At 40.1% G+C, this 14,956-nt stretch overlaps 1 protein-coding gene across 6 annotated transcripts in view; it reads right to left on the reverse strand.

Moving 5' to 3' along the window:
* GMDS (GDP-mannose 4,6-dehydratase) overlaps nt 1–14,956 on the reverse strand; it is a 944,793-nt gene that overhangs the window by 767,362 nt on the left and 162,475 nt on the right. For all 6 annotated transcript variants that reach the window (XM_073550144.1, XM_073550143.1, XM_073550145.1 and 3 more), the window contains one exon: nt 6,467–6,511. In XM_073550144.1, coding sequence (XP_073406245.1) covers nt 6,467–6,511 — 45 coding nt within the window. The remainder of the gene's footprint in view (nt 1–6,466; nt 6,512–14,956) is intronic.

The following is a 14,956-nucleotide window of genomic DNA, read 5'->3' on the forward strand; positions in this document are numbered from 1 at the left end:
CTTAGGTGAGGAATAGAACAGCCATTTATAGGACATTTCATAACTTTCCGAAATACCTATGAAAAAATATTCAGCATATTCTGCGTTGAACTACTGTACCCAATTTATTATATATTTTAGGAGTCGGAGTCGGTCCATTTTATACCGACTCCAACTCCACCAAAATGAGCACAGACTCCGACTCCACAGCCCTGTGTGGAACAAGGAACCTTTGACAACCAAGAACCTCATTGGTGTGGGGGGAAAGCATCAATTTCCCTTTCTAAAACAATAAAGCAAATATCTATATTGCCACAGTAATTGCATCTATAAACATGCTGCAATTCTAGATAGAGCTCTAGAAGGTCATGAATGTGTCCAGAGCTGACAAATGTTTATTGGTGAATAAAGTAACAATGGGGAACAAAATAAAAATGTCAGATCAAGTATACCAGGAATAAAAACACAAACTTCACAAGGCAAGATGTAAATTTGTCTATGTGAAGGAAGATAAATAACTTGCTGAAAAATGAACTTTTCTTGCTAACATTTTATTGGAGTTGAAATATGACCCGTATTTTGACACTCTGGTACCCAATTTTAGTAAGAACACCCGATTTATCTTTTCAGAACAGATTAGTGTCCCCCTCCCTTCAATCCAGATGGGAATATTTAATTGTCCAAGAGACAAATCCATCAGCTTTCACAACTTATCTTTGTTTCAACCTCAAATGAACAGTCATCCCTGCCAAAAGTAGCGATTTTGTACTTTCCCAGCCACTAAGACTCCTAATATCTGATCCTAAACAGAAGCTTGAATACTGGTGTACAAGAGAGCTGGCTGCCCTTTATAACATTATATTTGCTAGAGAAACCAAGGGTTGCAGTTCAGCCACTTATTTATTGGTTTCTACATTTAAAGTGAAATTCTGCCTTTCACATAATTACACCGATAAAACAAAAAGCTGAGCAACTTTAATACTTTGTTTTACTACTTTTGATCAATTCAAGCTACTTCATATGGTAGTCTCATTTATACTTTAACACTGCCATTTAAGGGTTATTCCCAAAATAAGTAGCATCTCTAGCCATAGGATAGGGGAATGCTTACTGATCAACTGCAAGAATCCCACACAACCTGAAGATCAGGGTGCTGGAACATTTAACATGCTGAGGCCATTAGAGTCCAAACAGTAGCTTTTTTTTTGGTTGAATTAGCCGGAATGTTCACTCCTGGGAAAATGATCAACTGTCCTAAATCTTTTCCTCTTGTGAATAGTTTTATACTGTAGAATGATTAACTCCAAACAGTTTAAAATTGGGCAATTAATCCTTCTTGCATTTTTCTTTCATGGCATTGTGCTACCACACACTATTTGCTCCAGACCAGCAAGCTGTCAAAGTGTCTACTTTTATACAGGCGTTGAACAGTTAATTTAATGGGTTTTAGTTACAAGCACTTGGCTCTACTTACCCTCTGAATACCTATGTAGAACAAAAGGGCTCGTTCAGACCTCCAGGAAAATTGATCGGATCAGAGCTCAAAGCAAAGAATGGCTGCAGGTCTCCCAACCAGAGCATCCAAGCCTCTCAGACATGTATTAAGCAGTCATGCTCCAGTAGGGAGACATGCAGCCAGTCCATGCATTGCGGACCATGTTCGGACAGATTTGCATGGACGTCTGAATGAGCCCTAAACCCTAAGGATGTGCTTAACCAGTTCAACACTGGGCCATTGACCCCCGTTCCTCACCAGCAAATTTAAGTTCTTTTGTACATGCAGTGTAAAGAGATGTAGTTTTTTCTTGGTCAAGTAACTTTTACTTTTTACATACAGTGGTTTGCAAAAGTAGTTTGCTACATTACAACCTGTGCTTAAATATTTTTGCAATCAGATTTGCGTGTGATTTATCAGCACTAAATTGTCAAAGTTGGTGAAGCGAAGTGAGAAAAAGGCATAAATTAAATTTATGGGATCAAATAACTAAAAACTGGCATGAGCATATGCAGTCACCCCCTATAAAGCCCCTCAAAAATTCTGGTGCAATTACTTTAATAAGTCACATGCTTAGTGAAAGCAAGTCCAACTGTGTGCAATCTGTGTACCATGGTCTGCCAATATATACACACCTTTTCTGAAAGGCCATAGAGGCTGCAACACCATTAACCCCTTCACCACCAAGGGTGGTTTGCACATTAACTCCCGGGCCAATTTTTACAAATCTGACCACTGTCCCTTTATGAGGTAATAACTCTGAAACGCTTCCATGGATCCTGGTGATTCTGACTTTGTTTTCTCGTGACATATTGTACTTCATGTTAGTGGTAAAATTTCATTCATATAACTTGCGTTTATTTGTGAAAAAAAATGGAAATTTGGCGAAAATTTTTAAAATTTTGCAATTTTCCAACTTTGAATTTAGGGGGGTGAATAGTTATGTTATGGCTTGCTTCACAATAAAAAGAAAACCAAATGCTCACAGATGTAGACATGTTATTTACACAAACTGATGCAAACCCTCAAAAACAGTGAAATTCCAGATGTGAAGTAGCAAAACGCCAAGGTGGAGGTTCATTTTTAAATCACTTTTCTTTTCTTGGCGACATCAGTGGTAAAATAAGAAGTACAACTCCTGTTAAATCCATTTTGTATGACCACAAAATTACATTTAAAAATTGTGCTTTTATTCTGTGACAATTTATTTATAAGGCTAGTTTCACATTAGCGTTTACGGCCGCCGCTAAGCCCCGCCCCTGCCGCGCCTCCGCCGGTAGCTCCGCCTACGGACGCATGACGCTGCATGCGTCCCCTATCTTTAGCACTGGGGACGCAGGCCGTGTGCAGTATGCGTTTGGCGGCACATGCGTCCTTTTGACGCTGCGCCGACCAGCGCCAAACGCAACAGGATGCAATTTGGCGCGCTCGGCGTAGCATCAAAAGGACGCATGCGCCGCCAAACGCATACTGCGCACGGCCTGCGTCCCCAGTGCTAAAGATAGGGGACGCATGCAGCGTCATGCGTCCGTAGGCGGAGCTACCGGCGGAGGCGCGGCAGGGGCGGGGCTTAGCGGCGGACATGCGCAGCCCGACGCTGCGGCCGTAAACGCTAATGTGAAACTAGCCTTAATCAGTTTCTTTTTTTTATAGGAGCGAAGCTAGCAGCAGTAATTAAATTGATAGTGACATTTTTAATTTTACCTATTTTTATTTACGTATAGTAATTTTTCATATTAAACATTGTGCCCCCGCCAACCCACACTATCAGCCACAATTACAAGGGAAATCCTGTCTGCTGATTGCATAGTAGAGCAGTCTGAGTCTCATGACCGCTGGGTATGGAGAAAGAAGCACCATCAGCTCTTCCAATTTTTCCAGTACTGTCTCAGACGAATCCTCGATCCCACAGCTATAAAGGTCATGAGTAGCTGTACTGCTATGCAGCGGTATCTTAGACTGTCACCAGAATGTAGATGTTGGACCACCCGGACGATTAAAACCTATGGGCGGTACTAAAACAGTTATTCAAACTGTGCTACTGCATTTTAGCCTAGTTTTAGGTAAATAATTACAAATTGGTTCTATGTGTTGCTATTCATCTGAGATTGCATTTGCCTCATTTTAAAACCTTCTAAAAAGTATATTTTTTTTCTATATCCCAAAATGTAAAACCATGGAATTTAAAAAGGCTGTACTCTGCTTCTCATTGCATATACGGGTCTACTGTACATATATACATTTTATTCTAGCACTTCCATGTACGGTACTTTAAACCCATTTTCTTCTCTCGTGGCTTTCAAATTTCTTGGCTTCTTTATCCTCCATGCTCTGCTGTCAATCCCATGATGTATCAGCCCAGTATCATATGTGCAGATACAGCCTGTACAATCTTCGCATGCAGTAGTACTAGTGAAATTATCCTGTCTATGTTTATACTAAATGAGCTAAAAAATTATCAGTATATAGTTAAAGAATCTAAATTGATTTCCGATAAATAAGCTCCATCAAATAACCATCTACTGATATTTGTTTCCACCCTTGAACAGACCATAAAGGCATATAACTTACAAGGGGTGTTACAGTAGCAGCAGTAGCTCGCATGCACAGAAGAAAGATGAAGACACTGCCTATAGAAGGGTGTGGAAGGTACAGCTAACGCGAGTGCAGGCTCGGTATTTCGGTGCCTCAACTGCTCGTCACAGGGCAGTATGACATGCATGGGAGGGGGGTGCTATGATAATGAGGACAGGAGACAGGGATTTCTTCCAGGTACCACACACCCCGGAGCCTGGAAAAAATATCTTTAATATTAAAAAGTGAAACTCAATTTCTCAACTACAACAGCTATGAGGCATATAGGCAAGACTATTTTAAACAACCATTCTATTACCGGTATGCCCATAGTAATAGGTTATATACAGTATGTCCCAGGGGGCGACAGATTCCCACTAAAGGTTGTTGGAAAGCCATTTCAGGTGACTTGAAGCTGCTTGAGATGCCAAGGCTGTGTAAATCGTCATTAATATAAAAGGGGGAAGGATTTACTTTTACGGAATCTAAGGTGTAAAACATTCTTTTCTTTTTAACGTGCATCTTTAAATCTTTCCATAAGTGTTCCTTTATAAAGTGCACATTCCAATAAGATTAAGAAAAGATATTGCATTAGCAACCGTGTCCAAAATTTTAATGGTACATTTTAACACATGTATAGCAAATTAAGTAACATTAAAAAGGTTTTTATTTTTCTACCAACACTTTCACCCTATAGTGCCTACACCTTGCAACTTCTATTTAGATTTGTGCAGACTTATTTTTACCCTATTGTACCTGCTCCAGTTTTCAAGCCAGGAAGCTGTTTGGATGATGCTTTTACATGACTGACATTCCCGGTCAGAGTGAAAAAAAATAAAAAGGCTAGGATATACACTCATGACAGGGCATTATAGCTACCAATTATGTACATGATGGTGTCAGCTTTTGCAGTTGCTACTGTACATGTAGGATTGAACACTCCTGGTTTCTATAAGGTTGCTTCAGACACAGGAAGACCATTGAAATCGCTTCTTAAGTTTAGACAACTGACTATTACTGTTAGATCGTAGGGAAAAAAAAAAAAAAAAAATTTGAGTCCTCAGTGCTTGATATCTAGCTAAATGTAATGGCCAACAACCACTAAAGAACTCAATTTATCTTTTCTTCAAGTACTTTCATTATGAGAGACAACCAGCCATTGAGCACATATTCACTATAAAAATATATATATATATTATATACTATATACATACATAAAAATGAATGTATGTGTATTGGCCATGCCCACTCCACATAGCCCCACCCAATCACTAAGCATCTTTCATTTCACCAGAGCAGTTTAAAAGAAGCTGAGCTGTGATTGGTTGCTATGAGCAACAGTTTTCCCACTCCACAACACCTCAGCAGACACTGACCAGGTGGGAGAAGTTTAGCATCCCTGGGAACATAAGCTGCCAGACATTGTCTGCCCCCCAGAAAGGAGCAGAGCACACATGACAAATGAATCACCCCCTCCCTGCCCATATACCCATCACACATCCTCCATCCCATAATCACGTGCCCATATACCCATCACACATCCTCTATCGCATAGTCCCATAGGCACATCTTCCATCTTAAAAGGGATCCCCGGCATACAAGTGAGGACAAATCCTTCAGCACTCTAATTCTGACCCCAGACTTCTATTAAAGGGATCATTGGTATGGAAATCAGGGCAAATCCCTCAGCTCTCCGATTCTGACCCCAGGCCTCTCTTAAAAGGCATCCTCGGTATGGAAGCTAGGACCGTTCAACTCAGCACTCCGAGTCTGACCCCAGGCTGACAGGATGATGTGGCATATTAGGGGTAGTAGACCGATGGCTCTGGCTGACGGGATGATGTGGGATATTATAGTGAATGTGGCTATGCGGAGTGGGCGGGGCTCTACACTCAGCTATATAATCATTATAAATTTCTCATAACTAATCGTAGTTAGTTACTATGCCCGGGCAATGCCGGGCTCTTCAGCTAGTTAGAATTATAATGTATGTGTAAAAAAAGATCATGCTCTGCATAAAAAAAACAAGAAAAAAAAAGCCTTTATTTCTTAGCGAAACTTAAAAACATGTTCTCAATGAAGTTGTGTAAGTGCTGCATTACATCAGAAATTATTCCGTATTTTTTTCTGAACACCAGCTTTGGCCTGTGTCGGATGCTGCTTATCTGACCTTGCGGGATATGTATGCAGTGGTTATACCCCAAGGAGAAAAGGGAATCCACTAGCAGACCCTCGCTGATAAATACTACAATACGCTGGCGTGATTACAGCCCATGTTCCACATTTCTTTTTGGAAGCTTTGATTTGTTATCTGGACTTGGAATGGAAAATACAGAGAAATGACAGCAACAGAGGAAGTTCTGTAGGCTGCTGCTTGCTAGCGATTTCATCAGCCTGTACTAACTCTTAGTCACTTACCTCGTAGCCCTTTTCCAGTAGAAATTCAGCCAAATAAGAGCCATCCTAGGAAGAATAAAGAAAAAAAAAAAAAAGATTAAAAGTATGTGAGATACGTGCACAGCCACTGTATGGGAACTGATATTATGTAACACATTGATATAGAAATCATACTGCAGAAAGGTGCACACATTCACTGCCAACTAAAATGTTTAGCCACATGCTGAGCTACAGACAGTCAGAAGCAAGATTCTCCAGAGACAGCAGGTTTGAGGGTCTGTGCACACGGTGCGGTTTCTACTGCGGCTCCGCAGCGGATTTGCCGCTGCGGATCTGCAGCAGAACTGCAGGTGATGTACAGTACCATTATAGCCTATGTTAAAAAAAAAAAAAAAAAAAAAAAGCTGTGCACATGCTATGGATTTTTCCACGCGAAAAAAAAAAAAAAAAAAAAAGCAGCATGTGACTTCTTTTGGGCGGTTTTGCTGAAGTTTTCCACCTGCTCCATTCTACAAATCTGCAGGTGGAAAACCACACAAAAATGGCAGTAAAACCGCAAAAAAAAAAAAAAAAAAAAAACTAAATCCGCAGGTCAAATGACCTGCATTTTTCCTGCGGATTTCTTAAAATCTCCGTGGAAAAATCCGCGGGAGGATCCGCACTGTATGCACATAGCCTAACAGCTCAAAATAAACCTGAATCAGGTTTTACAAGTCAGTTGTCCAAGGTAAAAAGTACAAACATTTAATAGAATGGTATAACCAAGAAGGGACAAATAAAATACATATACTTTTATTGATAAAAAAGAAATGAAGTTAATATATAAAAGTTACCATTGTCTGACATTTACCATGTATTTAAAACCCTTTCGCGCCAGAGCCCGTTTTCGCCTTCGTAACCAGGCCAATTTTTTCTTAATTTTGACCAGTGTCATTTTATAAGGCAATAACTAAAACGCTTCAACGAATCACAGTGATTGTGAGAATGTTTTCTCATGACATTGAACTTCAAGATCATAGTAAATTTTTTGATATAACTTGTGTTACTGAAAATATCAAATTTGGCAAAAAATTTTGAAATGTTCTATATTTATGCCCTTGAACCAGAGTTATGTCACACAAAATAGTTAATAAATAATATTGCTGAGGCACCAATTCTTTTTTGTTAGGAAGTTAAAAAAGGGTTAAAAGTTGATCCGCAGTTTCTGGCTTCGTCAGGGGCTCCTAGCAGTGGCGACACGCGTCGGGCATCTCCACAAGCTCCCCCAGTCTTAGATACTAATAGACTATTACATAAAGTCCTTTTGTTGGGATAAGTATTTTACTTATGCGTACTTCTACTTCCCTTTGCATGCTATCTGCGGCATCTACTTTTGGGGCTTTAGGAATATTTATTCCTTTTCCATGTGGTAGTCCATCTGTTTTACATGTGGTATTTGGAACCATCTGGGGTCATGATTATATATGTGCCAGGGTGAGAAGATTTTTTTGCATCTTTTTATGGCTAGTGTCAAATTTGTATATTGATTATATTGTGTCTGTTATTATGGATATTTATGATAATCATTTTTCCTCTGTACTGTCATCTGAGATATAAGGTATTACCAACCATATGTTTACATGACTTTTTTGGGGAGCTTATAGATCCATTTTGGGCTAATAGGGTTTGTTAGCTGTCATGTTTAGGACTTTTAAAGGTTTTTAATTGGTTATGCCTGTTTGTATTTAATAATATAAAATATAGTTGTGTATTCAGGTGATCCTGGTTTAAGTCTGTAGCTTTTCTCCCTTTCAATGATTGCTGTTTGCAGACTTTGTGTGTATCCCTTTAGTGTGGTGCCCTCTAATCCTTTTTGATACATTTGAAGCGAGTTTAACAGGCCTATATGACAGAAAATAACCAAACGTAATTCTTTGTTATGTGATCAAATACTTACTCAAGAGTACCTACAAAAAAAGTTGCAGACCTCTCCATCCTTTGTAGGTGGGAAAACTTGTAAAATCAGCAGTGTGTCAAATACATATTTTCCCAACTGTATATACACAGCAAGTCATTTTGACATTGCAATGCATGCATTTATTCTTTTGATAATTTTTTAACGCTTTTTCTGACAGGTCCTTAAGGGGACCCACCTGAAAAAGAAGTTGCGTGCAAATACCATTATAGTGTTACCATGTAAATAAGGATTATAGATTAACACTACTAGTTAACCTAGGAATCATTCACACACCAGTTTTTCACAAATAGAATTCGGACCCTGTGCTGTTCCATGTTAGTTACGTTTCTACGTATTGAATTTGTCATGTTTTACAATGTTCTGTTCTAATATTCTGCCCTGCTGCCACCTAATGGCCCTTTCTGTATAGCAGCCTGTAACTAAGTAATTCTTGTACACGCCTTTCACTTCCGGTTCAGGTCACGCCTTCCTCCTAGCAGCCATTTCATTCTTAGTTTAATTTTCTGTGGGAGAGACACGCTTATACCGAGCTGTTAAAGGCATCAGTTTTCGACCACTTTGCTGTGTCACTTTGTTAACACTCTGCATGTCTGGAGAACCTATTGTATTACCAATCATACGCTGTATGTCCAGATTTCCAATTAAACAAGTCTGGACTCTACATTCCCTGGTGTGCATCATCTCTCCGGACACTGAGCAACATGGTCCTGTCTGCCCTGCATTGAGGAAACAAAGGCAGGCCCTCTCCCAGCCCCTATTCACCAGCCACATCTTCATTCGCCTCATGCGGGGACAGAACATACCCATGACAGTTTGTCGGGCAGTCCATGTCAGATTTTTTTCCCTGGAACGAGTGGTACTTGCAAAATAGCAGAGACATGCCTGATATTAATCAGAGTGTCAGTTCAAAAGTCACTTACGATGTACAATACAAAATAATATTGTGGTACTCACTTGTAATGTAGCATACTGAAGGGGCCTTCTGAGCCCTGAAAAGCTTGCAAATATAATTTTACTGGTTAGCCAATAAAAGGTATCACTCCTTGAATACCTCATTTTTTGGGGACTTAAGTATTTATATCGATTAGCTCAAAAGTCAGTAATGCAAGTCTATGGGTCTGTGAGAAAAACCTGCATCTGAGAAGGTGGAAAACTTTTCATTAGTGAATAAAAAGGGAAAAAAAAAAAAAAAGATGAAACCGACCAGACAGATGAAAATCACTGATGAAACTATGCCCATTTTTCTAAGTTAAAAGAAAAAACAAAAACAAAAAAACAGGTTGTCTGAATGAGACCTTGTTTTTACACAGAAAAACCAGCTCAACATTCCTTTTTCACATTATAAATCGTCATACAAGGTTTTTGTTTTTTTAGTAAATTAGCACGTCTAACAGTGACAAATATTTTATCATTTGTCATTTTTTCCTGGGAAACACAAATATTACAAAAGTAGAAGTGCCAAAGCCATAGGGTAAAAGGGAAATGGAAGAGCTGTGTGGATTTAAATAAGCTGATGTGAAACAAACCTGACCAGGATTGAACCCTGTCAATAAGGTCTTGTTCTTCTCACCCAAGCTATTTCTCAGACTTTCCAGCCACACTGGAACATTCTGAACCAGCAGTGGCACTCGCTTCCTCACTACTTCCTTTCCAGGTCTATCGAGTGATAGGCCCAGGATTTGCAATGAGATGGAAACAGGCAGCAAGTGCTACTAGTGTCTGGCAGACACATAGAACAGCTGATTTACTGTCTGGCAATGCAACACACCACGCAGACTGATGTGGAACTCTGCCGGCACCCATAGGCCACAATTTTCTACTGGGTGTCAGTTTTCAAAAAGGGAACAGCAATGCAGCCATTGTGGATGCCTATAATTGAAGCATTGACTTCAGTCTCCTGCCTGTGCCAAAAGCCAGTAATGAAATCAGGCAAGGAGGAACATTCCAGTAGTGAGCGATGTGATAAAGTACACAGGTTTGTTTGTCCAGAGCTAAAGTTCTCTTTTCCGCAAAAGCTATCAACTTTGATGATGTTTGACCATATATATTAGGCCAAGGTGGGTGTGCATATATTCACTAATTTAACATAAACACTTTCAACTTGCTGACCTAGGGAAGACTTACAAGGGAAAGAAAAAAGGAAAAAAAAAAAAAAAAAAAAAGAACTTTTCCCCAGATGTGACTAGAGAAAAAAAAAAAAAAAAATATAAGACTTTTACACGTGAAAGTTTTATATTGCAATTTTCTCTTCTACTGCTTCATACACAAAACCGCAATTTTCAGTGTTCGTGTAATCTGAACTCATCCATCTATTGCACCGCATAACAATGAGACTAGTTTTACCAAATGCATTATTGCTAAATTGTCCCCCTAATTTTGAAATGTTACATTTTCTTTATAAACTGGTTGAGATTTATCATTGCAATTGTGTAAAAGTCCCCTAATTCATAACAATTTTTGACAAACATTTTCCCAGTTTTTAGTTAGAAAACAAATTTTTAAGGCTAATTTTTTGATGCATAAAATGTCTCCATAAATACTGGAGAGTTGTGTCAGCCATCCATCTAGACAGGTGTTTAGGAGAGAAGGATCAGTCACTTGGAATTTCAACACCTTTTGGTTTGGGAAGATCATTCACTGCTAGAGGTGTTAGACAATGGCTTTCCCATGTCTCCCCCATTGAAAACACATGAATGCTATGGTCATGTATTTGGGAAAGTTGGGAGAGATAGCCCTCATGTGTATTTGCCCAGGTTTGTTGGGCTAAATGAAAAAAATTACATTTGCAGTAAATTGTAGCCAGTGGAAACAAATCCTGTATAATCCATCATCAGTGTCTGATCAAGTACAAATCAACACAACAGAGATGGTTTGGGACATGCTGCCTACTTTTCCCTTGTTTTACAGCCAAACAAGTGCATGTATTGTATAGCACTCCGCTCAGATCATGTTTTCTCAAAAGCAGTGGTTCTCAACCTTTCTAATGCCGTGACCCTGCAATACAGTTCCGCATGTTGCAGTGACCTCAAACAAAAAAATAATTTTAACTAATTTTTACATTAACGTTTTTCACACCAGCAGGCTGTCTCGCAGGCTCTTGGCCTCTTGCCTCTCCGCCTCCTAGGCTTTTGTCCTCCGGCGCTTGCTGCGTCCGCCGACTGAGGACGTCAGCAAGCGCCGGACACACGTAATGTGCTGCTATGGACTGTGGAGCGATCCCCCGCCCCTTAGGCCCCGGACGGAAGATGCAATCATGTCTCCGCATGCATTCAGTTTGGAACGCGCATCCATAACGGCATGCGTTCTAGCTGAATAGCGCTGCTGCAGACGGTAGCACGACTTCTCAGCGACTAAAGCTATTGAAAATATGCATTTTCCGATGGCTTTAGGCGACCCCTGTGTTTTGGTCGTTCGACTACCGCCGGGGTCGCGACCCACTAGTTGAGAACCGCTGCTCTAAAGGGTACTTCACACATAGATAGTTAGCGAGATAGCTGAAACGTCAGGTTTTGTGACGCCACAACAACCTCGCTAGCGATCTCGCTAATGTGACACATAGCGGCGACCGCCCCCCCGCTGCAATATCGCTGAATGTGCTCGAATGTCCTAGGCTATTTTTTGTTCGTTGGTATCCCGCTGGCCAGCATGCATCGCTGTGTTTGACACCACAACAACGACGAGCGACCTCGTTGGCGACTCAGAACTCAGGGACGCAGGAGTGATTTTGCTTTGTCTTTTCAACGCCCCCTCAGCTCTGATTGGTGGTCTCAAATTAGGATCTTTGTAGCGTTTCCTTTTATAGGTCAGCTATCAATTATATGCAATCATAACATTTAACATGTACAGTAATAATCGCGTGTCCCCGTGTCAGTGACTGGATCCATGACTAAATAGCGCACTAGCGACTCAGTCAGGGACACTGAAGCAAACCGCATAATGATAGTGCAGTAGTGGCCACCAATCGGAGCAGAAGGGCGTGGAAAAGGCAACACTGAAACACGCCTATCGAGGTCTGAGTCGTCAGAATAGCTGCTGTGTGACAAAATCCCAACGACCGCCGAGGTCGTTATACGGATCGCCGTATCATTGCTGCGTCGTTGAGTAGATCCTGTTTGACAGCTTACTAGTGACCATGTAGCAACGTACCAGCGATCCTTACCAGGTCGTATCGTTGTCAGGATCACTGGAGCGTCGCTATGTGCAACGGGACCCTAAGATTGCCAGACTTCCCTGACAGTTTCTCACCCAAAAAGCAAAAGGATCGGACCTTGGAAATCCAACATCTCAGATTGTTGGGGAAAGAGTCAGGAAGTCACCATGTATGTTAGTCTGTAGGCTGATCCTGCAGATATTAGCACATTAGGCCAAGTCCAGTCCAAAATAAAGCTTTAAGCAAATTTAGTAAAGGCTGACACAGATAGAAAGGGGGTGAAATACTGAAATGGGAAAATCTACTGATAATGTGTAATAAAAATTTATATAAATATAGATTAGACAATTTTAACATGTACTAATTTTATCATAGTGACCCGTATAACAGAGTTAGTGCATTTTCTAGTTGAAGAGTACACATTGATCAGATGCCATAGGATGCCTTTACACTGGCAGTCATTTAATGGCCTGTTTGGACAGGTTGATTGCACTTCATCGAACAAAAAAATATTTAACAATTTCAGGGCACACAGAAAGCCATTGTCCTCAGCGTGCTAGCACGTTCACAGAAGGATATGCTGCCGAAAATTTTTAAACCAGCTTAAACATCATCCCTTTAAATATGGTTGTATTAAAAATTCTATAAAAACTCCAAATCCGCTGCGGATCCGCAGCAGAATCCGCAACGTTTGCACACACCCTTAAAGGGGAGGGATATATTATGCACCATATAATTAGTCAGTTCTTGAAAATGGGTCAGCATAAGTTTGTAAGCAACTTTTCCAAGAGACAAACTAATAACTGGGTCAGAGATTTGAAAGCTCTAATGAGCATGTCAAGGGGGCAATCTCAAGTTACAGTAGTTAACAGCTACCAAGTGGTGCAAACAAGACCAACTAGTAAAAATCAGTGACGAGGTTTGGAAGGACAAAGGCTTTTTGGTTGCACATCAATCCATGCAAATGCTTTGATGACAGATTCCCTAGGACTTTAGAGGCAGCCATGTGAAGTCCATGCTGAAACAGGCCATAGTCGTTTTGGGTGTATAAAGGGGTCCGATTCAATATTAGGCAGGTAGCCCCAATCATAATATATACCTATTTAATATGTATTAGTAAACTCTTATAGAAATAAACATTAAAATATTTTATTCACAAAAAAAAAAAAAAGTTTCTTGGCATAATAAAAGTCACATTTAAGAGCACTGGTGGGAATGGTTTGAGCTCAGAAGCGAGAACAAGCAGCACAGTATCACGATTTGAAAAAGGTTCAGAACACATTTTATTGACTGGCTGTAAAAAGAAAACAAATGCAGCATTATTCTTAAGCTCTGCGCTTACTCTCGGAGCATGCAAAGTAACAGTAATACAGATATATAATATTTCAAAATACTGGCATCCCCAAAGTTCATATAAGTTTGCTCAATCCATATTGCTTTAATTCAGAGGATATAAACCCTGGAGTCCGTTCAGGAAGGCCAAAGGAGAGGGAAAAAAAATAATTTCAAGTCCTTTCTCAAAGAAGTCTTAAGTGTCGAGGCACATTACATTAAATAAAAAAGTGAGAAGTCCTCACTTTCCCCATTTGTTGCTTCAAAATCACCAGGACACAGATACATTCAGCAAACTTTATAAGCTGTGGAAAGATTTAACACCACACACAAGTTCTAAGAAATCACATTATTTGAATTCACAGAGTATCCAGCAGATCTCGGCTTTCTCAAATAGCCACTCAAATTGCTCCACATCCCAGAAACGTCAGGAAATACTCCGGAAACCTCCCAGTCTCATTTACTCCTTCCCCTTTTCAGCCTACGGTTTCAAAAGTAGTTTGATCAGGTTAATAACCGTGTTGGAGTAAAAACAAGAACACTACAGTACACTAAGTTTTATGCCATGCCAAAAGAAGAATGACTTCATTACGTTCCCTTCAGAAAGCTGTCATTGAAGCGATTCTGCACAGCAAGAATATCATTGAATAAAGTACGTTTATTGCTAAATTGTATATATTGGGCAATTTGTTTCAGTGAATGCCCATAAAACAAAAAGGAGTGGAAAACAGCTTTTTAATTGTGTTGTAAATCTTCTGCATACAGCACAGCCAGCTCATGCGATCCATCAATATGCACTGCCGACTGCGGGGTATTGGCCTGTAGGGATATGTTGCAGATGGTTTCAGCAAAGAACTTAGCATTATTGTCTTCTACCCTACAAGTCACAAGATTACATGAACTGTTACATCACTTTGTGCCATATATTATAATGACCATGTTACAACTAGAAACAGCACACTAAAGCTCAACCTATTTAAAAGCAGCATCGCTAAGGGACTTCTGCGAGTAATCCAGTAAGACCTTTAAAATGCCGTATACCAATAAACTGGTGGGTTGTTTTATATACTCC

The sequence above is a fragment of the Dendrobates tinctorius genome, unplaced genomic scaffold (assembly GCF_039654945.1).
Source record: "Dendrobates tinctorius isolate UK_male_01 unplaced genomic scaffold, ASM3965494v1 ptg000163l, whole genome shotgun sequence".
Classification (NCBI taxonomy): Eukaryota; Metazoa; Chordata; class Amphibia; order Anura; family Dendrobatidae; genus Dendrobates; species Dendrobates tinctorius.